Here is a 26806-nt window from a genome sequence, read left to right on the forward strand (position 1 = left end):
GTGTTTACTTTCTTCCTTCCAAAACGAAAAAAAAAACAAAAAAAACATCACATTTGGAGCAGCAAACTCATTCCCACGGGCCCACATTTCGCTTTATATATCGTGGACATGTTTGCCGGTCCAAATTGAGTTCATAATTAAGGTCGCAGTACCGTATGTGGTTCACATGGGCAGTCGCAAAAGATACAGTCTACCATTCATTGTCAATGGAAGCCAGCGACATGACGCAATTTTGCATGTACAGTAGCTGCTCCAAATGGTACTCCCGTTCGTCTTTGCGTCTGCCCGTGTGAACGCACCATTACACTGTACGTGGCTTAAGGCTGAAATATAACCATCCATCCATGCATTCATTCACAGATATGTTTATTCATTCATTACACAAAAACATGACGTTGTACATGTGGTGAGAATATTGAATGAATGCATTATTAATGTCAGCGCAGTACATGCATATACGTCGTGTGACGGACGCATGTGTGGACCCGTGTGTGCGCCCGTGTGTGTGTGTGCGTGGGGGGGGGGGGGGCGCTACCTTGTGGTTCTTGCCGTGGCGGTACACCATCCAGTCCTCTCCGTTGGTGCTGACCTCCAGCTTGAAGGTGGTGACGTAGTAGGACTTCTGCGTCTCCTTGGAGACGGCGCCCTGCGTGGCGATGCCCGTCAGCACCTTCAGGAAGTGCAGGTCCACCTGGCAGGTCAAAAGGTTGCGGTCAGGGTTAGGTCAGGGTTAGGTCAGGGTTAGGACAGGGTTAGGTCAGGGTTAGGTCAGGGTTAGGTCAGGGTTAGGACAGGGTTAGGTCAGGGTTTGGTCAGGGTTAGGTCAGGGTTAGGACAGGGTTAGGTCAGGGTTAGGTCAGGGTTTGGGGGAGGCTGTCGGACGTCAGACCAAAAGATATGCACCCCATATTCTCGGGGGAGGTGGGGGGAGGATGTCAGCAGAAAATAGCCGATCTGCAAGCTCACAACGTGTCACGTTGTGCCACGTTGTGAGCTTGTAGATCGGCTATTTTTGCCAAAGAGATTTGGTTCAGAGGGAGGAAAAAGCGATCCAGTGACGGTCAAACTCAGGTCCAGATTACACGACTCTGAGGCTAATGTTTCATTGAGATATCGTGATGGATCTTTAGAACAGAACAGCAAGACACCTATGATTACAAATCTTTGGGTCAGATTTTGGCTTTAGCCACATTTCTTTGTATATAAAAATAAATCGGACGAAAAATAAAGCTTGTTTTGATTAGAATCGGAATCTGGGATTATAATCCAAAATAAAAGCGGTTTAAGATTTCGGCTATCGTCGAAGTCAACAGAACAGAAGCCATCAGAACAGTGAGAGTGCACCGTAGTGTTACGTAGCTAATGTAGACATTATAGACACACACCAGCTGCTGCGTCTATCCGTCACACACAAACACAGCGGGCGGACGGACACCCCGCCGTCACCTACTGCTGAGTGTGCTATAGTGTGAGTGCGCGGGCTTGCGTGCGTGCGTGAGAGCGTGCAGAGCAGAGCCGGAGGCAAAGATCAATGGTGTAGCGTTCCAATGCATTCCTTAAGAGCGCCCTCATCAATCAAGGGTCGTTCAACACAGAGAGAGAGAGAGAGAGAGAGAGATTGAGTGTGTGGACAGATTTCCTTATCAACAGCAAACAGCTCCTCCATTTCCTGCTAGCCCGTGTGTGCGTGCATGTGTGTGTGTATGCATGCGTGCGTGTGAGTATGTGTGTGTGTGTGTGCCTGCGTGCGTGCGCCTGCCTGCCTGCGTGCGTGTGTGTGTGTGGTCCTGGTGTCCTCTGCATAGACTGTATGAGATGTCAGTATTATGAAGAGCCAGCCATAATATTTATTCCCACCCTCTCGCCAGAAAAACATTTCACTCCTTTGCTTGTGTAACCTTCCTGGATTCAAACCAGCGTATCTCCCTCTCCCTCTCTCTCTCCCTCCCTCTCTCTCCCTCTCCCTCTCTCTCTCTCTCTCTCTCCCACACGGGAAACCAATCATCCAGGACCGGCGGGAATCTTCCCAATCCCTCTCGTCCAAGTAAGATATTATGTTAGGATTCTGGCAGTGGATGTTCTGCTACAATCACCGCTTTGACCAGGAAAACAGATCCCGGATGATCCCCCCAATTTGAACCCGGACCTACGGCATGTACTCCCTTATAGGAGAGATTAGTCTCCTGTGCTTCAGGTACTCCGGTACACTGCATGGTATATACCAGTTTAACTTGGCCTCTTACCATCCATTCTTGGTTTCCTGTTACAGTAGACCAAAGGTGACTCTTTTTGACACAGAGACAGTCATGGCGGCAGGACTGTTCTGTTCAGGAGATGAGAAAAACTGTTTTTATTTTATTTTATTTTATCCAAAATGACATGTAGCTAGGTGTAATGTTAGAGTCCACAGAAGTGAACCTTTCAAGCCTGTTTTCTCAACTCGCTGTTTTCTGTAAGACCTTACTCTATATTAATCTATATCTCCAAAACACACGTGTGTGTGTGTGTGTGTGTGTGTGTGTGTGTGTGTGTGTGTGTGTGTGTGTTACTGACCTGTATGTACTCCTTGTTGCTGTCCTCGGCCGGCGTCCAGGCGTTGTCGTGGTTGTTGAGGCGGGCCTGGCGCGGCGACCAGCGGCCGTCGTAGAAGGACGACGAGGCGCTGATCTGGTCGTCGCTGATCTTACCCGACTCCAGGCCGAACATCGTGCTGCAGTGGAACGCTGTGTGTGGAGAGAGAGAGACATCAGCTTTGTTAGCCAGGGAGAGAGAGAGAGAGATTCCCCTCCTCGATTCCCCATCTACAATTAAAAATGACATAAAAACATTACGATTGGACACATTAAAATAGCCTCTATGCACAGCAGCCACAGTGGTAAAGACATTTGTGCACTGAATTAAAATGCATCACTGTGCCACATTATCATTAGTGAGACATTCAATCAATCAATCAATCAATCAATCAATCATTCAGAGAGAGAGAGAGAGAGAGAGAGAGAGAGAGAGGGGAGTCAGAAGAAAAGGAACACAGACTATGACTCACTGTATATATTACTGCCAAGCATTCTCCAAAACACACTGCGGTTTGTTTGATTTTGGAAGAATCTGCTGAATTCCGCTTCATTTCAGTATGCGGTATGTGAACCAGCTTTGCAGACGTACACATGGGCCTTGCTTGAGATAGTGCTCGTCAGAAATAATACTATTACTAATATTAAAAAAGCACCGTTGTACAAATGAAACGCAAACATCCGTGACATCCGGAGCTGTGATGTGCAGTCAATGTTGACTCAGTTGTTCGGTAGCATTTTAATGGCTTTGGGGGGAATTTCATGGGAAATGCACGGTGCACAGAAAAACCAACTATATGAATTAGACAAGTGTTGCTCCAAATTCTCAGGCCACGACTCCCCCGAAACACTTGTACTGTATATGAACCGGAGCACTTGCAATTGTAGGAGTTGAGACTCAAGGGACATTATATTTAGTTTGACTCGGATCCACAGATACATATTATTTGATAATAATTATCTGACCCACAGGTCTTTAGACTCACAGGTTGAAAAGCACTGACTTTGGACGATGTACTTTCAGCGGTCGCTGACTGTACATCCCAAAAAACAGCACATCTGCAAACGTGTACAAACTCGCGAAGATACACTATTTATGCCCATACGTTCACATATTATTTTCACCTACTGGTACTTTCACCAAATGACCTGATTCGTGTGGTAAAAGGAAAATAAAGGGAGGCGATATGGAACTGTGCCACTGCATTTCAGAGCTCAAGGGGGTAACCAAACTCAATCAATAATTTCATTAAATAATCGATTAATAACCAGTCCCTATTTTCAGCATGGCACTATAGCCCAAAAAGTATTACCGTAATTAAAACAGATTAACAAACTTGTGGGCTTGTATATTGGCTTACTTCAACTAACGTCATACAGTAATGGTTCAGTTCAACATAATTCATTGATATATAAATCATTTTGTTGCAGCACTACTGCATTTCAGAGCCAGCTAAGATGGGATAGAAAGAGAGAGAGAGAGAGAGAGAGAGAGAGAGAGATGGAGGAGGAAGACAGAGGGAGGAGGAGGAGGAGGAGGAGGAGAGGGGATGACAAATTAATGCAGGTGGAGCCGGGCCGAGGTGGATTGAGGTGAAGTCGGTTTCTATATTCTTGATGAAAACAAAACGAGCTCCCCTTTTTAAGAGCGGATGTTCTCTTAAGAGCCCGAGAGCGAGACAGACAGAGAGATTGGAATATAGAACTGGTGGAGGGAAGGAGAGTCGGAGAGAGAGAGAGAGAGAGAGAGAGGGTGAGAGTGTCGGCAGAGACGGATGGAAAACAAAACAGACTGAAAAGTTGAGAGACAGGAGAGATGGGGATACAAATACGCACACGCGCGCACACACACACGCGCGCGCACGCTCACACACACACACACACACACACACACACACACACACACACACACACACACACACACACACACACACACACACACACACACACACACACACACACACACACACACACACACACACACACGCACACACACAGAGACACTCACAGTCGCTGACTTCCTTGTGTGTCATGTTGTATCGTGCAGAGAAGCCATCTTTAGCCACCGCCATGTCGGTGTGGAAGGACAGAGACAGCAGGCCCGACGACGACTGGATCTCCGGAGGGATCTTGGTGCCGCAGTATCGACCAATCAGAGGGCCCACTGACACACGAACACGCACAAACACACACATAACAGAAAGTTAAAACATGAAAACATTCAAGGACGCCCCTCCCCTTAACCCCTTAACAGGGCTGCACACTGGGGGTCCAATTATTTATCCCCCCCCCCCCCCCTTATAAACGTATTTGAAAAACTTTGAAAATAGCAGCTCTACAAGCTCACTTTGCGTTCAATTGAATTACGTGTAAAGAAGTGGTAGAAGTGGGTTTTTTTGGAGTAAGAGAGACTAGACAAAAACCGGGACAAATAACAGGTAAAATAAATAAAGCTAAAATATATATGCATGTAAACAGTATACACAGTACTGTGTGTATATAGCATTTTAGAACATTACCATCAGATATGCAGGTGCAGTACTGTACATAAACGCTCTGTCGCGAGGCAACGCGTTTTATGGAACGCCCGCCACAGAATCGGGACGCTATATACAGGAGGGTCCATTTGGTTAATCGATCAGCCCATTATGCTGTACAATACGACTCTAATCTCCATCTCTCTACCACCCTTGGGGTGTACAGTACAGCACAGTACAGTACATCAACAGCAGAACACAGATTAACCCATTTAGGCCTGAACATAATGCTTAGTTAAAACACCAAAAGTGGTTCCCGCCCAAAATGGGTTAAACGAAGATTCCCAAAGGCTGAGATAAAAATAAAAATAAAAATAAAGAAACGATTTAGCTTCAATTTAACATTTCCCTTTATCTTCTCTGGGATGATTAGGCATCAATTTTCTGTTCCCTTTTTTATGTTGTTGTTGGACAGATTTAAAGAGCCTTTGAATAGCCTTCATACAGTATGTAATTTAAATAGCAATTTAAATAAGCCTTTTTGAAGGAGATAAAAATAAAGAAGCAGCCTTCTACTAAAAGCACCTTGGTGAAAACGGTACAAAGCTTATCTGGTCTCTTTTCTTTTTAAGGCGATGCTGTGATTGTTCTCCGCCAGCTCTTCGGGGGTATGAGGTCATTCTCTGTTTAGTAGCAAGATCACGGCTGCTGCTATGTGTGTGTGCACGTGCGAGTGTGCACGTGTGTGTGTGTGTTTGGGTGTGTGAAATGCTTAGAAAAAAAAAAAAAAGACACTTTTGAAGCGCAGCTCAGCCTTTTGCTAAAAGCTGACACTTTTAAGGAAAGGCCGGTGTGCTTTAAAGGTTGGATCGGGAATGTGTCACATCCTGACTATAGTTACTACCAACTCCTCATGGTTAAACTTTTGCTCAGGTATACGTGCGACGTGTGTTTGTGTGTGTGTGTGTGTGTGTGTGTGTGTGTGTGTGTGTGTGTGTGCGTGCGTGGTCGCCAGTGTGTGTGTTATATTATGGGTTTGGAATCACTCGCTTATTGCAAGCTGTCCACGCACGTGCGCACGCACACGCACACACACACACGGCCATTAATTACGGCGCTCTCCAACTTTTCCTTATTTCCTTCCTTCCTTCGTCCCTTCCTCTCCCATCCTCCGTTCACATCAGCGCACTGCGTTCACAGGAACTGGCTCAGTGGCCTCGTTTCCCGCCCAATTTACAACAGGCAACGACTTAAATGGTTTCCAATAATCAAAGCTTCGGGGGAAAAGGGGGGGGGGGGGGGGGAGGGGGGGGTGTGTCTGTAATTGGAATTTTTTAAAACCACACTCCCTTTTTGAAAGCGAGTAGTAATGGGAGGAGAGAGAGAGAGAGAGAGAGAGAGAGAGAGAACTGAAAGGAAAGACAGTCGACAGGAGACACCGACAGACAGACAGACAGACAGACAGACAGACAGACAGACAGACAGAGGGAGGCCGTAGACAGGAAATTACATCCACCCTACTCGCTACACGTAGCTATCATCAGCTAGCTTGAGTACCTCACTAACCCCCCCCCCCCCCCCCCTCCCCTTGTCGGGGCGGTCATTATCAAAGGCCTTTGATAACCTCCTTAAATGGTTTCCTCTTCGCCACTCGGTTCCTGATCTCGCCCGATAGGCCTCTTTTTTTCTCTCTCTCTCTCTCTCCCTTGTTGTTTTGCTGCAAAACTCCCAGCGGTAAAAGTACAAAAGTATTGGCATAGAAATGTACTTAAAGTACCAAATGTAAAAGTACTCCTCGCGACACGTTGTGAGTGTGACCTTGTAGATATATATACAATATATATATAAATATTTATATATAGAGAGAGCTTAAGTGGTTCATGTATGTCTAGTAACACAAACAAGAATGTAGTGGAAGTATCTAAAAAGGGTAAATACTGCACTAAAGTAAAAGAAAATACCTGAAAGTTGCACTTAAGTACGCTAGCCCTTAAAGGGGAATACCACTCATTTTCAACATTTTACCATGTCATTAATATAGAGTTGTTTTGTGGAAATATATATATATTCTTAAAGTCCTCCCATTCCGTGTTGCCTAGAACTGGAGGTCTGAAACTGATCAGTAACATTATGAAGTACATCTTTGTGATGTCACTGAGATGTACTGAGATGAACATCCAGTTCTAGGCAACAACTCTATAAGCTATATTAATGACATTGTAAAATGTTGAAAATGAGTAGATGCACTTAGTTACTTCACCACTGACTCCCGTGCAGGGTGTCCAGGTTGGCAGCTCACTTTGGCGAGGAGGAAGGAAGCTCTCTAAGGTGATAAGGAAGGGAGCGAGTGGGGGGGCGAGGGAGGACAGGAGGAGAAGGAGGACGGGGTGATGAAGGGTGCCATTATGGAGGAGGGAAGTGCCGGGCCGGGGCCTGGGAACGAAGCTCTCTCTCCGTCCGGGGCCTCCGAGAGGAGAGAGATGGGGGGGGTGGGGGGGGTCCCGTGTGAAATCATGTTTCCTCCGTGTAATGTACAGGAATGCCAGCCCCGTATCAAAAGCACGAGATAAGCGGGCCGGGTGAGGAAATTGAACAGTGGTATGCAACATTAGCACGTGGGAAAAGTGTATCGGCGGACAAATATCAGGTATCATTTTTCTCGGACGGTGGTCCTTGTCCGACATGAGGAACTTTAAGAGCTTACTTATTTAGAAGGCATTTGTAGTAGTTTAGTCATCGCCATGCTGGCTTGTGGTGGACATTTTAGACTTTTACCTTTTTTTGTAACGGACGTACAGAATGAGTGGACATTAATATATTAAACAGAAATACATAAAGAGATAGGACCGAATGACCATGACAGGTTTGTAACTGACTGTACAATGTACATGTACATGTGTCATAGAAAATACGTGGCATAGATTATGAAGAAAACCTGGAGACTTGAAATCGGATCAAAAAAGAACATTATGGCGTGTAAAAAAAAGAAAATCGAGAATTTGACAAGACCAAGTCTTTCCCACGGACACATTTGTCCGTGTATGGAGATATGGATGGCCCCTGCCCTGCCTCACAAGTATAGTAATTCAATCACGTGTGTGAGTGTTTGTGCGTGCGTGTGTGTGTGTGTGTGTGTGCGTGCGTGCGTGTGTGTGTGTGTGCGTGCGGCATCGAGCGCTCACCCTGCGGCAGCCCGTCCCAGACGTCCAGCCAGTCGTACTTGCAGTCGCCCTCGCCCACCAGCAGGGGGTCGTTCTCCAGGTCGAAGGTCAGGAAGGTGAGCGTGACGTCCATGTGCGGCGGGGCGATGATCATGTAGGAGCACTCCAGGTTGTGAGGGTACTTGTCGGGGAACCCCGGAGAGTCGATCATACCCGACGGGCTGGTGAAGTTACGGAAGCAGAACTCCGACCCTGCGTGGGGAGAAGAATCAGCGTTATAGCTTCGATACACCAGTAGTTCCCAAACTTTTTCGTGTCAAGGACCCCCAAATCAACATATGTATTAAAGGGCAAGGAACCCCCAATTTGAGCCAGTGACCCCGATAAGGGAAGGTTTTTACGGCTCTAGCAGTGATTTTCACACACATTAGGCTACGGACCCCCGATGTAATGGCATTTCTACCTCTGGTACCCCAATTTATATTGTAAAACGACTGTTAATTTGTACACTCTAAATTTAGAGTTACAGACCCATAATGGTCCATTTGGTTCCAAACTATCATTTAGCTGGGGACCCCGTGGAACTCCCTCAGGTACCTCTGGGGGTCCCCGGACCCCACTTTGGGAACCGCTTCGTTACAGAATCAGAATCATCTCCATTGTCACATCACACTGGTGGGTGGGTGGGATTCGTTTTTTGTGCATAGTTCCGATCGCACTATTTTTTTCCCAAGAAACAAAGAAAGGGAAGAAGAGAGTGGGGGGTTTAGGAGGGGGACTGCAGGGCGAATGCAGGTTCATTTATACTCAATTCCATTCAATTCAGAGCGACATCTTGTGAGCTTGTAAATCTGCTATTTCCGCTACAGAAAACAATGTGCCGCCATGTACTAACTCAGGGTTAAGGTGGATAAGCGTCCATCCAGTCAAACAGCGAGGTGTGTGTGCGTGTGTGTGCGTGCGTGTGCATGTGCATGGGGGTTACAAACAAGGCATAAGCAATCGATCAAGTAAGGATATCTTCTCTGACTTGCAGAGGGTGTTTCGCGCAAGTCGTTTATCTCTGACACACACGCACGTGCACAAACACACACACACACACACACACACACACACACACACACACCGCACTTGGGCGAACGCATTGCGTATCCTTTATCACGGATGTAAAAACATGCGCACACAAACATATACACGCACGGTTTCCACAATGCTAGCGGAAGCGGCTAGCGAACGTGGCTAGGTGAGCGCTCGAGTGGGCGTGTCTAACGTGGCGTTCACGCGCACCACAAAAGCGGGATAATAGCTCTAGTCTGTTCACTGTGTTCGCTCTCTCTCTCTCTCTCCCCCAAAGCGCCCATGAGCCACAGTCTGCTGCACAAACAAAACAGCAACAGTCCCATTTCCACAGCTCTTTAATGTTCAAACGCAGTGAAAACACAGGAGCGGAGACACTTCATATGCAAAGCGACAAGCTCTCTCCTCTCCCTCGCGCCGCCACATATTTGGTTTTTAAAATACTAAAACGCCATCCATATTCATACACTCACACACTTATTGTGTCTCTCTCTCTCTGTGTCCTTCTCTGTGTCTCTTTCAGGCATCATATACAGTACTGTATGCATGTGAGCATGTAGTTGTACATGGGCTGAATTTGAAAAAAGGAATAGGAATGTAGTACAGTTGCCACCTGTAATTACATGCCCAAATAGTGGGATGCCAGCATTAAACCGATTGATGAATGCATATAGTTTCAGGGGGCCAACCATCAAAATAATTGAATACAGCGTCAACATCAATCTAACGATCACTTTAAATCCAATATACGTCGGCTATTTTCAAAACAATCTTGAACAGGGGGGGGAATATATTGGAATGGACACATTTTGACAACACAAATCTTGTACAGGGGAGGTTCCCTGGCACGAAATAATTCTCAGATGGGGGAGGGGGGGGGGGGTCAAAATTAAATAAGTCCTTTACATGGAAAAAGTCTGAGAACTGCTGGTATGAATTTACATGATCTTTGTCATTCATTCCGTCTCTCTCCCTCTCTCTCTCTCTCAGAGGTGGGTATACCAGTGTTGCATAAGTGGTTTAATCCATTTTGGGCAGGAACCCCTTTTGGTGTTAGCATTATGCTATGCTTTAGCTATTGAAAAAAAGCAGATCTACAAGCTCATAGCGCGCCACCGAGTGGCGCGCTACGAGCTTGTAGGTCTGCTATTTTAGAAAAATCGAAGAACGACTGACATAGAAACATAGCTTTTTCAGAAAACTGTCATTTTCAAACAGACGTTTTTAGAATCTGATCTCAGGTCAGAATGGGCTAAGTGGGCCCTGTGCGGCCCCTCATTAGCCATGCAGATTTATGCGCTCCGGGCGGCTCACCTTGAGCCGCGGCAGCAGCAGCAGCAGCTGTGCGGCTCACATCATTTTCCCATCAGCCACTGCTCCGCTGCCCCCGCCGGGGCGCCATGAGTCACGCCTGAGTGTTTATGAAGCGGCACGCCAACGAGATGCCACTTTCACACACGTAAGCATACGCACGCACCCACGCATGCACACGCACACACACACACACACACACACACACACACGCTGGAGTTTGCTTGGATAAATAAACACAGGGGTGACTATACAAATATGTGCGTGGACGCAATAGGAATCATGTAAAAACTACCGATAGGGGACACACGTACGGACGCACACACGTCGACTCATTTAGCTTTTTGCCTTTCATTAGTTCTCTGCTGAATCAATTCAATCAGATTCAATTAACCCATTTTGACCTGAGATCAGATTCTAAAAAGGTCTTCTACATCCTGACAGTTTTCTGAAAAAGCTATGTTTCTATGTCAGTCGTTCTTCGATTTTTCAAGCGCTATTTTTGAGTGGTGCAACCACTCCAAGGAACAGCAATGTTCGTGTCTATGTTCATGTGACGTTAATGAGCACCAGTATGTACCAGTAGGGGCGCTGTACTGCACTGTTGCCTGTTAATGAGAGAGAGAGAGAGAGAGAGGAGGGGGGGAGAGAGAGGGGAGTTGCACCACTCGGTTCCCACAGGTGTGATTTTTCAATAGCTAAAGCATAACACACACACACGCACACACGCACACACACACACACACACACACACACACACACACACACTTCTAGTCATTTTTAGTTGACTAGTTGACTAGTCAACTAGTCGTTTAACTACCTATTATGCACCTTTTTTTTTGGGGGGGGGGGGAATACATATTTGTACATTTACTTATTTATTTGTACATGTATTTACTAGTCGACTAGGTGTTGCTTAATACCCTAACACACAGAGAGAGAGAGACAGACCCCCCCCCCCAGGCATTGGTGTTGCACTGCGGTATTCCATAGCGGGCCCAAGCAGCATTAATAACAGAGGCGTGTGTTACCGGTTACATTCCTCCATGGCACCAGGGCCTCGTTACTATCATCAGACACAGCCTATAAAAGAGCAGACCCTGCATGGGTCCGTTATAGGCTGGCCCATGGCAGACCCCGCCGTCCGTCCGTCTGTCTGTCTCTCTGTCTCTTTCTACACTGTGTTAATGACATGGAGCTAACCCCAATCTGAGAGAGAGACAGAGAGAGAGAGAGAGAGAGAGAGAGAAAGAGATATGCAGACTGGAGACACTCACTCCCCGTCTCTCACTTGCTGTCACTCCTTATCGCTTGTGGGGTCTCTCTCTCTCTCTCTCTCTCTCTCTCTCATATAAATGCTATTTATCTTGCTCACACAACCATTACGATTGCATATGTTTTCCTTCCTTGAATCTACCCACCCTTCCTTACATGAGGTATATTGAATACATCGAGTACTGTACTGTATATACACATCAGCCTCCTCCCACACACATTAAGAGCCACACACACACACGCACGCACGCACACACACAGATATTAATACACCAGGACCTCAATCATCTCTGCGCTATAGCTATAGGAACCAGCCTGCCCGCCCACACAGACACACACACACGGGAAGATGGTACATTGAAGTATGGCTGCAATTTACAGCGAGCTACTGTTGCTATCTCCCTGCTCACCTTACCCATGTGCGTGCGCGCGTGTGCCTGTGCGTGCGTGAGTAGAGCATATTATATAGCACTCTAAAAGCTTTCCGATACATACAACTCTAACACACACACACACACACACTGAGAGAGATTCCATTAATGGCGTAACTTGTAAGCATGAAACCGCAATGAATCATGGTCCTATGTCTGGCGAAAACAAGTGAGAACGCACAGGGATGAATGAATCATGAGAGCTCCCGTGCATGTATCTGTATGTGTACTCTTACTCTGCTGTACTGCGTGTGCTAGTGCACTGCGTGGGTGGGCATTGAGTGCATTCTGCAGGTGTGTGTGTCTGTGCGCGTGCGTGCGTGTCTCCCTATTGCATGCTTGCCGAGTAGTATGTAATCGCATGCAATGAATGTCAGCGCTTGTGCAGTTTGAGATGTGTGTATTTCGGATGTGTGTATTTCGGATGTGTGTCTGTCTGTCAGCCAGTCAGTCAGTCTGTATTCTTGCATGTGTGCGTACGTACTGTATGTGTGTATGATCGTGCGTGTGTAGTGTGTATGCATGGAATGTGTGTGTGTGTTCGTGTCAGTCTCCCCAGTGTGTGTGTGTGTGTGTGTGTGTGTGTGTGTGTGTGTGTGTGTGTGTATTCGTGTCAGTCTCCCCAGTGTGTGTGTGTGTGTGTGTGTGTGTGTGTGTGTGTGTCAGGCCCAGTAACACAGTGGCCTGCTTCCTTACTGGGTCACGCCTGCAGTATACTGTATATGCACACACTGACACAAACTTCAATGAGAGCACAGTGGGACACCACCACGCTTCCTCATCCTATAATGTGTGTGTGTGTGTGTGTGTGTGTGTGTGTGTGTGTGTGTGTCCCTGCTATATCGGGTGTGCGCGGAACCAGCTGCTCCACATGTGCCCAAGGTGCGTGCTCGCGCGCATGTTCACATGTGGCCGTGTGCACGTGCGCGCGGGCGAGATTCTTCGTAACTATATATGCATGAGTACCTAGCTATCTGCGTTAGCGCTGATTAGCACACAGTGTGTGAACACGACAAAAACAAACCCCCCCCCCTGACTTCCAGGCACACGAGCGCACGCAGACACACACATGCACACACACATGCGCACACACACACGAACAAGCACACACGCCTTACGGCAAGAGCTGTCTGCTGGCAAATATGATGGCAGACATGGGTGAGGGGGTAGGTCGGTGAGAGAGTCGGTTGCTGGGTAGAAACTGTTTGACTGTCACACATGAGTGGCTGATGAAGAGACCGCTACTCATGTTGTGTCAGAGGAAACCCCTCCTCCCTCCTCTCTCTCTCTCTGTCTCTCTCTCTCTCCCCTTCTCTGAGACACAGAGGAGTCACCTCTACCCTTGCGTGCATCTGCTGGCGCTCACCTCTACCTGTCGGCCTCCACCCGGGCATACACCTGCTGTAGCGTGCGCGCGCGAGCGTGTGCACGCACACACATACACACACACACACACACGCTGTATATAGCAGACAGTCCCCCGCGTGAGCGCATCCTGTGCGGTTCTGCCAAAAAACCTCTCGAGGGTGTTTTAATGTCGTGCGTGTGATGTGTGCGTTCTGGTGTTTGTCAGCCAGTGACTCCGAAGAGGAGTCACTGGCTGTGTGTGTGTGTGTGTGTGTGTGTGTGTGTGTGTGTGTGTGTGTGTGTGTGTGTGTGTGTGTGTGTGCACACACGCTGTGGAGTGGAGTGGAACAACAACAACCTTCCAGAATTAGAAGACAGGGGTTCAGGAAAAAAGAAAAAGAAACCAGCGTAGAAGAGTGCCACGCAAAAATAGCAACAAATACGAGCTTGTGGGTCGGCTATATTTTCCCGCTCTTTAAAAGAAAACATTTTTAAAGCGAATGTGGTTGCGTGCCTGTGTGTTTTACGACACGGCTTGGTTGAATGCTTGATTCTGATTGCTCAATCGCTGAATTCAGTGGTCTGTTATTTCTTGATAACAGACCGCTGGCTAATCAAAGCCTCGGAGCGCCTGCATGCTGGCGCCCCGCTTGATTTCCTGCCGTTTCCAACATGACAGCCATTATTCACCTCCAGGGTGATTAACCACCCTGTCGGTGGTTAATCACTAGCTACCAACCCTAGCTAGCAGCTAAACACCCTGGTTAATCACCCTATATGCCAGGAGTGCCCAAAAGTACAAAGGCTGTGCAGGTGGAACACATGGTATATGCCCCTAAACATTTTGTAATTTAATTATTTGGCATCTGCCACTTGAATTAAAGTGACTTGATGAATTTACATCCTGTTCAGCTCAAACCCACATTGTGATAGGACTACTTTATTTTCACCCAAACGTGAGTAGCATTCCAAAGTTATTATACAAAAAAGAAACTCTACCAATTCCATTTTCCCCACTCAAATTTGTTCCATTCCAAGTGCATTTGTCTTAATTATAACACCAGCGCCGCTATTCAAAGACCCCTCTGGTACATTTCTTTTAAACTATTTCCAGCATTGGGCTAATATTTTTTCTATGGGTAGATCCTGTTGAGCTGGTCATTTTGAAAAGTTTGGCTCTCAAGTCAAAAAAGTGTGGCCACCCCTGGCCTAGCCTGTCAGTGAATTATCTCCCTACAATGACCACCTATAGGCAGACATTATCCCTTACTGAACCAATGGTTTCTTGCCTTTGACACAATAGAGCGTCGCAGTCCCGCCCCCTCGAGAGACCCGGAAAATAAATCCCCGTTCATTTTCCTCAGACTTTTCAGAAAGTATTTATTTAAAGACGTTTACGCCGCGGACAAAGCCAACTCTTGTCATGACAAATCATGACAATGAACACAATTTTCCGGGCTGAACAAATAATTAGAAAGAAGAAGAAAACGGCAGGTTACAACACTTTTTTTGTTGTTTTCCTTCTTTGTAATTATTTGTTTGGTCTAAAATATTGTGTTTGTCGTCATGATTTGTCAAGAGTTGGCTTTGTACGACGCTTATAAGGTCTTTAAATAAATACGTTTTGAAATGTCTATGGGGAAAATGCATTGGGAACTATTTCCTGGGCCTGGTGTAGTCATGAAAGGGGGCGGGACTGCGATGCTCTATTGACAGCATGTCCCAGGTTAGATTCCAGAGCCTGGCGGCAGGTTTGTTGCGTGACTTTCCATCCTGTGTCTTGTCTGTACCGTATGTGCTATCAAAAAAAAAGTACAAAAAAAAAGTTTTTCAATTTCCTGTAAATGAATGGCTAAAATATGTAATTTATAGCATATTATTATGTAGTGTTGTACAGATAGTCTACTGTTAGACAGATGTTAGGTCTTACCATACTTGTGATCCTTGATGACTATTTCTATGATTTATTACCTTGTGTTGTTCTCGCTTACTGTAAGTCGCTGAGCGTCTGCCAAATGCCCAAATTGATTGATAGTTTTTCATGTGTTTATGAGGTGACAGTAGCCTACTTCATTAGAACCCTTGGTGTGGTTGTTATGTGCAATGATGTCTTCCCTTTATATTTAGGGTCCCCTAACCCCTCCCCCTTTATCATGCAACAACAGCCGTGGGTGCGGCTTCAGTTCAGGTGGAACACCACCCATCACGGTACATTTATGGGAGACGTCACGCGGGGCAGCAGAGGAGAAGAGACGCTGGTATGGGGCTTTTTAAAAAAATATATAAATAGTGAGGAATGTTCATTGTAAGACACGGCCACTCGGCCATGACGCCTCAGCTATGTGTGTGCCGCTGTGGAATGGAATCCTCTCGTCGACTCGCAAGACCGCCTTTTTGTTTTGTTTTGAACCACTTGAATGGGTGGGGGGGTGGGGGGGGGGGGGGAGATGAAACCATAAGCCTTCATAGGCTGCTTTCTTGCAGTTTGTTTTCTAGTTCCAGGTTAAAAGGCATACAGTTCACAGATGTAACGTTGCCCCGTGTTTACTATAGCAACACAAGAACTCAGTTCCCACTATACAGGCAGTTTGTTTGTCAGGCACTGGAGTAGTGTGGCGCACCACAGCGGTCAGCAATGTGTCCGTGCACGGGCTAAATGTGTCCGTGGCAAAGACTTGGTCTGAGAGTGTGTATACAAATGGAACCAAATGGACCCTCAAGCGGTCCAGAAAAGGTTGAGAGAGAGACCCTGCACGCCGACCTATACACCCAAAATATGGACTCCCCCCCGCCCTACCCCCACCCACACACACACACACACACCTCTGAGTGCAGTGCAGTGCAGTGGAGCGAAGGAGACCACTCTCTGGGTTATTTATGGGGGTCTCGTTTTTAATTTCACCTCAGGCGCACCCGCCGCCCGTCTTGCAAGAGGTATTTTTTCCTTCCTGTTTTCCCCCCCTCTCCTTCTTCCTGTCACCCCGCGTATGCTTTGTGTCTGCCACGCCCCAATCGGACTTCTGCATCGCCGCGCCGCAATAAGAGCCTAAAAAAGATGAATAAATAAATAGTTTCGGAAACAAAACAATATTAAACTATCATCATTATTATTTATTCATTCGTTTTTCTTCTTTTTAGGAAGAGGCCAAAGACACGGCAAATCATCCATGAAGCGCCCACGCAAACAAACGGATCCACTGAAGCCAGACTCCCCGCCGACTGGGAACATCCGAAATGTTTGACATTCCTTCGCCTCAGAGCACATGGTCAAACTACACCCCCTCCCCCTGTCCCCCTTCCATGGACATTTCATGAACTCTAGTGTGTGTGTGTGTGTGTGTGTGTGTGTGTGTGTGTGTGTGTGTGTGTGTGTGTGTGTGTGTGTGTGTGTGTGTGGGGGGGCAGACATCACTGTCATAAGGGGGTCTGGGGGGGGGGCACTGTGTTTGTCAAAGTGAGGTTTGGGGACCACGGGGGGGGAACTACAAAGTACAGACAAAGACAAAATGACTTATTTAGTTTTTGTGGCATTACTTGACATTGGAACTAACTCCCACTGTACCTTCGACAGGCAGCCTCTGTAGACATTTTTAAAGCACAGCTCAAGACCCACTTCTTCACTCTTGCTTTTAATTGATCTTTTTCGTTTTTTGGTTATTCATGTCCTCACTGTATTGCATTACTGCTCTTGTTTTTTTAATGTTCATGCCTTGCTTTTCTTTTCTTTCTTTCTCCATTGCTCTGTAAAGCACTTTGAGCTGCATTTCATGTCATGAAAGGTGCTATACAAATAAAGTTGTATTATTATTATTATTACTGAGCCAATCATTTGATGAGTGGCCAGCTGGGTCATGGGTCAGTATAGGATACTCTTTCAGAGCGTCCTACCAGAGACTCTGCAAGTTATTGGTGACGAAAACTAACTAACTCAAACTAACTCTAGTACTAACTGTACTATAGAGTATACTGTATGTGCAAATAGATGGTGTGTGGAAATGGAAACAACCGGGCCTTTACGTATGTACAGGTCCATTTGGTTACACGTTTTGCACGCTCTCAGAGTTGCATCAACGCTGAGGCTTTTTACAGTGTAGATGTAATGCAAATCAAAGCGGGGGGTCCTTGAAATTACAAAAAACTGATCAAGAAACACCACTGTACAGGAGGCAGGGGGGGGGGCTACCCCCCCGATGACCGTGATTCAATCCGACCAGCAAAGGCGCGGTGCGAGGGTGGGGGGGGATGACGGGCGGTGTCGACTGGCACGCGGTCGGGGGTCCACTCCAGGCCCGGCGGCGGCGTGCCAGACGACTCCGCGACCGTACAAGATGGCGTGTGCCAGCGGGTCGATCCCAGCGGTCGAGGCATGTGTGGGGGGGGGGTGTTTAACCCTACAATCCACGGGGACACGGGATTGGCTACCGAACGGCCCCGCCGTCTTGCCATCCGCGGGCAACAATGGGGGGCAAGTCTGCTCCCTGTAGCCGTGGTAACAGCGCCGGCAACACGTGACTTTAAGAGCGTCTGTGTGTGTGTGTGTGTGAGAGAGAGGGAAAGTGGGCGGGTTGTGTGTGTGTGCGTGTCGTCGGGGGGATTCTCTCGACTGAATAAAGGGTTAAACACGCATGAGTAAAGTAGGCCACAACAATAAAAGGAGGTGGGGGCGGTGCACTCTCACTGTACGGTCGGATTAGGGCGTGATCGCACGTGTGTGTGTGTGTGTGTGTGTGTGTGTGTGTGTGTGTGTGTGTGTGTGTGTGTGTGAGGGGATCGGATGGAGGGGATGTTTTTTTGGGTCCCCCCCCCCCCCCCCCCCCCGGACTCCCCCTGAGGTAGCGGGACGGGGTCACATTGAACCCCCGAATCATGGGGGTCAGCACTTCACAAGTTCACATCACTGGAGATAATTAGCCTGACGCACTGTACCCCCACCTTACACACACATACAGTACAGTACAGTACAGTACAGTACAGTACAGTACAGTACAGTACAGTACAGTACAGTACAGTACAGTACAGTACAGTACAGTGCAGTACGTATACAAAAACAACTGCAGGCTAAATGGTCAAAGCAGTCGGATATTATTATTTATACAGTTTTCCGTCAAAACCAAGACATTGGATTGGACGAGAGGCCTTCCATCAGTGTTGCCGATCTGCAGTGCGGTGCTGTTAGATGTCTTGGGGAAATAAATGTGGTGTCAGGGTGTTGTTCCAGGAACCCCCCAGAAGCAAAGATTAGAGTTAAAAACGTTCGTTCTGAAAAAATATATTCCAAATTTGCGCCACATTTTTCAAAAATAGCAGACCTACCAGCTCGTATAGCGCGCCACTCGGTGGTTACACGACACAGTAAATTAGATAATCATGTGGTAACTAATAACAAGTATAGGCAAGCCAGTGTGCAGGAAATGTTTGTGTTGCCTTGGCAACGGCCCCCGCTCCCCTTCCAGTAACACTACACACTATGTGGTCACTGAGCCAATGAAATGAATAAACAAGCAAATCATAATCTGATGTCGCTAATTACCGATGGCGTGTATAATGTGACATCGCTGTGGGGCAGAATCTATCTCCATAGTTTGTGTTGTGTCTGTAATGTATACTGCAAGTCAGGTCGGGGTTCTCAACGTTTTTGGCCAGAGACCCCCGGAGATGCTTTGACAGTGTCTCAGGACCCCCTCCCCCTCCCGACCCCCAATATAAATGGACTGGTACAATAACCTTAATGATAGAGACAATACACCATAAATAAATACTGAAACCAGATAATCATTAGGGAAGGTGTATAATGTGGGTGTACAAATGGAACCAAATGGACCCGTTAAGGTCCCTGCACACAGAGCGCGTTTTTTGGAAAACCGAATGAAAAACTGACTTTTTGGCCATTCGTACACTCTCAGAGTTACAGACCCATAAGGGTCCATTTGGTTCCAAACTATCATTTAGCTGGGGACCCCTTGGAACTCCCTCAAGGATCCCTGGGGGTCCCCGGACCCCACTTTGGGAACCACTGCCCAGTTATTTTGCATTCACGGAATTTCACGCGGTGAAGACACAAAGATGCATCTGACAGTTGTAGCTGCTGCAAAAGCTACAAATCTACAAAAAAAGATGAGCTACTGTAGTTTCAACTTCAGCTACAAAGATACAAATATGCTGTGCAGCTTTGCATCTTTGTATATTTTGCATCTGCCAGTGTGAACGCAGCCTTATACTTTGTCACATGACTGGGACTCGCAAAATAAGCAAATATAGCTCACATCACGTCACACTGTGAGCTTGTAGATATGCTATTTCGTCCACTTTCAAAAGTCTTGAAAATTGTTTAGGTTTAGTGCGTTTCATAAATGTAAAGCATTAGAAACCCATTCAAACCGGGATTTACAAGCTTACGGCGTGTCAACTTTGTGCCAATGCTGCAAGCTTGTACATCTTTTTGAGCTTTTTGGTATTCTTTTGTATTTTTTAGCATTAAAAAAATATTTACGGCTATGTTCGTCAAAGAGGCTTGGTGTAGAGGGGTGACAAAGGTAAAGTTTAATATTAGGGTTTAAGACAGTGGTTTAATGTCTGAAAATAGACACCAATCTAATATATCTCATAATCTTTAGATAGATTAGATTATACATATTATATATATATATAGATGTATATAGATGTATAGATTATACATATTATAATCGAAAAGATATAAATGAATGTAATCTACGCAACCCTCCAACAATGGGTGACAGTGCGGTCAAAAAAGGTCCATGACATTTAAATGTTTACAACATGTAGTCGGGGCCCCTGCTTCATCTCTCTCTCGGCTAAGGGGTCCTAGTTGGCCTGACAGAAAGAACCATTGAAGACCCCTGATATACCGCATAAACACATACCCCCTCTCGTGTGACATTTCCAAATTCACACACAGTACAACACATGCTCTGTCTTCAAACAGATTTGTAGTCATTGCATGGTCAATGGTAAAAATGCATGTTGGAGTGTGTGTACTGTGTGTTTAAGAACAGGGGGAAGCGTGCACCTCCCCGCTGTGTGTTGACCTAAGATGTCTATCACATTCGGACGCACCCCTTAAAAACACACACGCGCGCGCACGCGAGTGCGCACGCGCACAAGCACACACACACACATACGTGCGCATGCTTGTATTACTATACTTGTGAGCACATAAAAAATATGGATGTACATTTTACGAGTACATTTTAGGACATACATTTTAGGAATATATTTCTGGACATACATTTTACGGATATATACAGTATATCAATTTCACAAATGCCCTTTTCTAAGTCTTAACGTTAGGCGTTACGGTTCAAAAAAGGCATTACAAGCAAGGCGTACAAGCTCGCCAAGCTTGTAGATCAGCTATTTTCGGGGTGTGACAACGGCAAGCTAACCAAGCGCTGACCCAATAAACCGGGCATAACTCGAACCCTATAACCTCCAACTTCTAAATGCCTAATCTCATGCCTTAACCTCTAAAATGACTAATACTAACCTTAAACCCTTGAATTGAATTCTATGTCTAACTTCCCAAATATATTAGTTTTCTTAGTAAAACTATGTTTTTCTCTTGTGACGACCAGGAAATTAGTCCGTCTATTTCTCAAATTATACTCTACATGATGGGACATTTGGCCCTCACAAGTATAGTAACACACACACACCCACACACACACACACACACACACGCTGCGTCCATTCCCACGTGACGCACACATGTGGCGCCCGCATTCCACTCCACACGCACACACGTAAACAAGCAAACAAATAAAGGCGACAAAAAAAAGCTCCAGACCTCCTGGGCGCCGCATGGGGCTCTGTGTGTGTGTGTGTGTGTGTGTGTCTGTTGTTTTGTGTTTCGGTGGGAAAGGCCTTTGGCCCGGGCCTGCCACGCTAACGCAAACAGCTCATGATTAGAAGGAAATGCCATAATTAACACATGCGCTCCGGGAACCATTTGCAATTACCGCCTAGGCATTAAGCAGGCGCTCTGGCGCGCTCATCCCGAGCAACTTACCGAGAGCGAGGTCGACGTACAGTAAATGGCATTGACTCTCGTCGACACATGATGAAGTACACTAGAATGTCAGGTAAACATCAGACCCATAGCAGCGGTCTTTAAACAACCTGCTATTCCAAATGGCATCCATGGGATTTGTGAACAACCAACCACCAACACACATCTGGATAGGCTCACGAGCATCTAGCAAAACAAACAGCAAGAAGTTCCAAGGGGCGAGTCCCTTTATCTTTCCCTTCATCACTCTAGTCTCTACCTCTCCACGGTCCATCTGTCTCTCTCTCCCACGTCCTATACATCCCTGGATACATAGCAGGATCTAATCAAAACCATGGCAACAGGCTACATAATCCACGCCAAAAAAAAAAGAAGGAATCTAGGTCATACTGTTTGGATGTAAAACACAGATCTTTTTTAGGCACATATACAGCATGAGGCGTCTGCTTACATCCATCTCTGATGAGAAACACTTTTTGCTACAGGACCATGTCACCCATTTTCAACCTATCTTCTATAGTCCTTAGTCCAGTGGACAGTTCAGAAACCTGGCCTGACAGTGACATAATCACAATATGTAGCAAAAACATATCGTTATTCAAAAACAACAACAGTAGCAGATCTACAACATCGAAATGTGGCACGAAGCGACACACATTGAGCTTGTAGATCTGCTACTTTTTATTTGAACCCTGATAAGTAACAGTTTTGGACATTATGAGGTTTGCACCCGACAGAGACGACATACTAAAGGATGTGTTCGAGAGTGTACTTTGTAAAAAACTTTTTTGCCACCATAATGTGGACGCTAACCGCGTGCGTGCGTGCGTGCGTGTATGTGTGTGCGTGTCCACCTGCAGCGTGCGTGGAATCGTGCACGCGCGCGGGCGGCTCTCAGACGACCTCCGGGGACATTCCATTCCGCCAGCCTCCATCAATCTCCCCCTCCTCCTCCCATAAGACCTTTGACCTTTAAAAGCCCCTCCCACTCCATCTCGCCAAAACCGCTGGAGAGTGCCCTCCTACATCATCATCATAGTCATGTTTTTATGTCGAATTACAACAATGTAGACATTTAGCAGACGCTCTCATGCAGAGCGCATCACAAGCAGCACGGTAAACACAGAGAATGCATGCAGAGAGGCAGCGCAGTGCCTCCAAGAACTGGCAGTGGTGGAAAGATAGGCCAGTCAATCTAAGATTTGACCCAAAACAAATTGCAATAGTAATCGTTCAAGGTTTTTTTTCTTCATAAATGTGATGAGGTCATCACATTTGGGCAAGTGGACTATGGTTTTTAGTCCAAGGAGTGTTTTTCCATGCCAAACTAATGCTTGAAATGGGTTCAGAATCACGAATAACCCCTAGTTTGTCACACAATTCAAATGTGATTTATTTTTTTTGCATTAGAGGTTTTCAATGGTAGCCCAACATTCAAACCCTGAATTTACCAATGATCCAAATTTTCAAATACATGTTGTGGGGAAGTAAAAGTACAATATTTGGTTTAAAGTACAAATACCTCAAAATTGTACAGTACTTAAGTAAATGTATTTAGTTGCTTTCCACCACTGGGAATCAACAACATTGTACTTTTAACGTGGCACCCTATATTTGATCATTCTAGTTAAGATACAACTATACTGATGAGGGTGGGTGGTGGTAAACAAGTCCACCTTCAAATGAATACCAATGCAAATTATTATGCATTATTCTGAAATGTGCGATTCTGCTTGACGAGTGATTTGTGTGCTTTAAGTATATGTTTTGATCCCAATACTTTTGTACTTCAATCAACATTTGAATGCAACAGTGTAGCTAGAGTAGAGTGATGATGATGATGATGATGATGATGATAATTTTTGGGTTCCTTGACATGAAATATTGAGCACCACTGATACAAAAACAAGAGGTATTTCAGAAAACTGCCAGGATTAGGATTTAGAAGACATTTTTTAAATTTCGATGTCAGGCCTAAATGGGTTAAACGAGCATTCCACAGATTCCACTGTGGCAATGAAAAGTCACAACAAAAACTTCCTCCCCACCCACCCACCGCACCGGTTGCAGTAAAACTCGTGTTTAAGCGCACGTCCCTCTCCGTTGATGTTAATCGCTCCGAGCGTGTCGTCTGTGCTTATGCGCGCCCCAATGCAAGGCGGGGTGAGAGATCACAAAGTCACAGGTCGTTAGCCAAAGGGGGCCCGGAAAAAAAGGAAGATTTGCGCACACACACACACACACACACACACACACACACACACACACACACACACACACACACACACACACACACACACACACACACACACACACACACACACACACACACACACACACACACACACACACACACACACAACACAACACAAAGATGGAAGTTGAACTGTTTCAAGTTCAGTGACACTAAGTAGAGAATGGATGTCTCAGACAGAGGGTGACCCTGTCGGGTGAACTGCGGTTCAGAAGTCAATATTTGACGGTTCAAACGGCTAATGCAACGAGGTCGACTATATTTTGTCGCTGTCGGGGTGGAAAACTTGCATGTCCGAAACTGTTATTTTCGAAGGACATACTTGGGTACTATACTACACCGTCCTTTTGGATTTTGGCGTATGTATTTACATGCGTATGTAAATGTGTATTTGCTTACTGCAACTCGCTCTGGATAAAGAGCTGAATGCCTAAATGATAAATTGTTTAATACTTGTCATTGGTTCGACAGTTACACACATACACACTTCACACACGTTCACTTAGAAAAGCAAAAACATTAACAGCAGACATGGAAGCTCACAACGTGACATTCATTTAGAGGGGAACGGAGATACAAGGTTTCTGCCCGACAGCAACGAGTCAACGACGCATACCGTTTTTAAATAGGGCACGACAGCAGATAATAACCGGCTGCATACCGGCTACGGGTCAGCAAAGATTAATATCGTACTTCTATTATGAGTGAGCTGAGCATTAGAGGTGAGCATTTTGAGCATGCAGCTAAAAGCTACACTATGTCTCCTGACGGAGACAGAATCGCGCTCCCTCTCCACAACCATGAGTCTCCTCTTCAAAATGTACAGAACAATAGCAACTCAAAACCATTTAGTCCTTTTATCACCTGCAGGCTCCATGTATTGTAAATGCATTGATGGTATGCAGCGTATTTATCGCATTTATCCAAAGGACTTGACTTCACCCATCCACACACAAGTCAAGTCAAGTCAAGTGTATTTATATAGCACATTTAAAAACAACAGCAGTTGACCCAAAGTGCTTTCCAGAACAGGTAGACCGTAGTCTATCACAGTGCAATAATAAAACAGTACAGTAATACAATCGAAAAAAAACTGGCCAAAAAAACAAAAACATAGAACAATAAACACTAAAACTTCACACTGTATTAAAAGCCAGACTATAAAAAGGTGTGTTTTCAGGTTTGATTTAAAAAACTCCAGGGTGGGGCTAGCCTTGATGTGGAGTGGAAGATTATTCCAAAGTGTAGGTCCAGCTACAGAGAAAGCCCGATCACGTTTTGTTTTCAGATTTGAAGGGGGGACTGCAATGAGTTTGAGAGTGGAGGATCTGAGTACACACACACACACACACACACACACATTAACCCTTAACAGCAGGGGAAACCACACCAACCCACTCTGCCTCCTGATCCAACTGCCCATGTCCGACACCCACGCAGCAACACCAAGACCCAAGACTGGAGCTTTGGAAGAAATCCCGACGCCCGCCGGCCCGCTCACACACACACACACACTCACCCGTCTTGAAGATCTCGTAGCGCAGGGAGAAGCCTGCCCCCTGGTGGGCGTAGTCCGAGACGAAGCGAATCTGCAGGGAGGCTCCGGAGGAGATGATGGGCGCCGGGGCGATGTTGCTGCAATGGCGGCCCAGGACGCCCGCCGTTTCAGAGTTGCCGTCGCGGATCTCGATGAAGTCGTACCTAACAATAAATAAGCATTGTTAATTTGTTGGTATATGTTTTAATGCAAACGCTATGTGTAGTTTATAAGCCATTTTGGGGCGGGAACCCCTTTTGGTGTTTTAAGCATTGTTATAATTCAGCTATTGAAAAATAGCAGATCTACAAGCTCATAGCGTGCCTCCGAGTGGCGCGCTACGAGCTTGTAGGTCTGCTATTTTTGAAAAATCGTGAAGTGGCAAAAATCTTTGAATATATATTCTTTCAGAGCGAACATTTTTAACTCAAATCTTTGCTTCTGGGAGGAGGGTTCCTGGAACAACATATTTTCAGACGGGGGTCGGAAGCCAAATGCATATAATTATTTGAGAACGACTGACATTTACAGTAGAAGACATTTGTAGAATCATTCTCAGGTCTAAATGGGTTAACCGATTCTACAAATGTGCTGTGAGCAATTTCTTTTTTTTTTTTTCTTATGCAAGGTATAAAATCTAAAATGACACGGATGCTTTCCCGGGGGTTTAATGGGTAAACTCTCTCTGTGATTAATATGTTTCGTATCACTTCATCAAAATCACATTTTGAGGACACCCTACAAATACTAAGCTTATTGTACAACTTGCTGAAAATGGAATGTAAAGTTATGTCTGCGTGAACATATAAAACTACTATACGCAATGTTAGTTGGAACTTTCCCTAGACCCGTCTGACACTGAACTGAACAGGGAGAAGGACTTCTCCACTCCTTTCTATTTCTTTTAGCAGACGTCATACCATTAGGGAATCATCATTTCAAGTACGGTGGATATTTAAAGCCTTGTTAGTTGCAAGCTCACACCGCGGTGCAAACAAAGTATACACAAAAAACTAAAGTATAGCACAACAAGGCAAGGCATAACTCTCAGGTGCTACCAATTGGTAACTTAATTGGTTCGAGTAAACTAAGAAAAAGAGAGACGGAGAGGAGAGAGAAGCGGAGACGGACGTATAGGGACGAGAGGGGAGGTAGAGAGAGAATGTTACGAGGGCTAGGCTAATAAAAAGCAAGACAGGTTCGCTGCTATTTATCGGGCCCGGGGGTTCGCGCGCGGGGGACTGGCTAGCGTACAAGGCGTCCAGGCGCAGTCACAAATAAATATATCTCCCCCACATAACTTGGCTCCCTTTCAAAAGCACCGCCTGAAAGTGCTTGCA

The 26806-nt window shown here is 46.0% G+C and overlaps 1 protein-coding gene across 3 annotated transcripts in view; it reads right to left on the reverse strand.

Annotated features, from left to right (window-relative positions):
• The window catches only part of LOC308311622 (neuropilin-2-like), a 100491-nt gene that overhangs the window by 45716 nt on the left and 27969 nt on the right, over nucleotides 1-26806 (reverse strand). For all 3 annotated transcript variants that reach the window (XM_080758383.1, XM_080758382.1, XM_080758384.1), the window contains exons 3-7: nucleotides 25449-25630; nucleotides 8230-8460; nucleotides 4579-4734; nucleotides 2554-2723; nucleotides 536-691 (exon numbers count right to left, since the gene is read on the reverse strand). In XM_080758383.1, the coding sequence (XP_080614509.1) occupies nucleotides 536-691; nucleotides 2554-2723; nucleotides 4579-4734; nucleotides 8230-8460; nucleotides 25449-25630 (895 nt within the window). The remainder of the gene's footprint in view (nucleotides 1-535; nucleotides 692-2553; nucleotides 2724-4578; nucleotides 4735-8229; nucleotides 8461-25448; nucleotides 25631-26806) is intronic.

Source organism: Protomyctophum bolini, assembly GCF_963924005.1.
Source record: "Protomyctophum bolini genome assembly, chromosome: 24".
NCBI classification, from domain to species: domain Eukaryota; kingdom Metazoa; phylum Chordata; class Actinopteri; order Myctophiformes; family Myctophidae; genus Protomyctophum; species Protomyctophum bolini.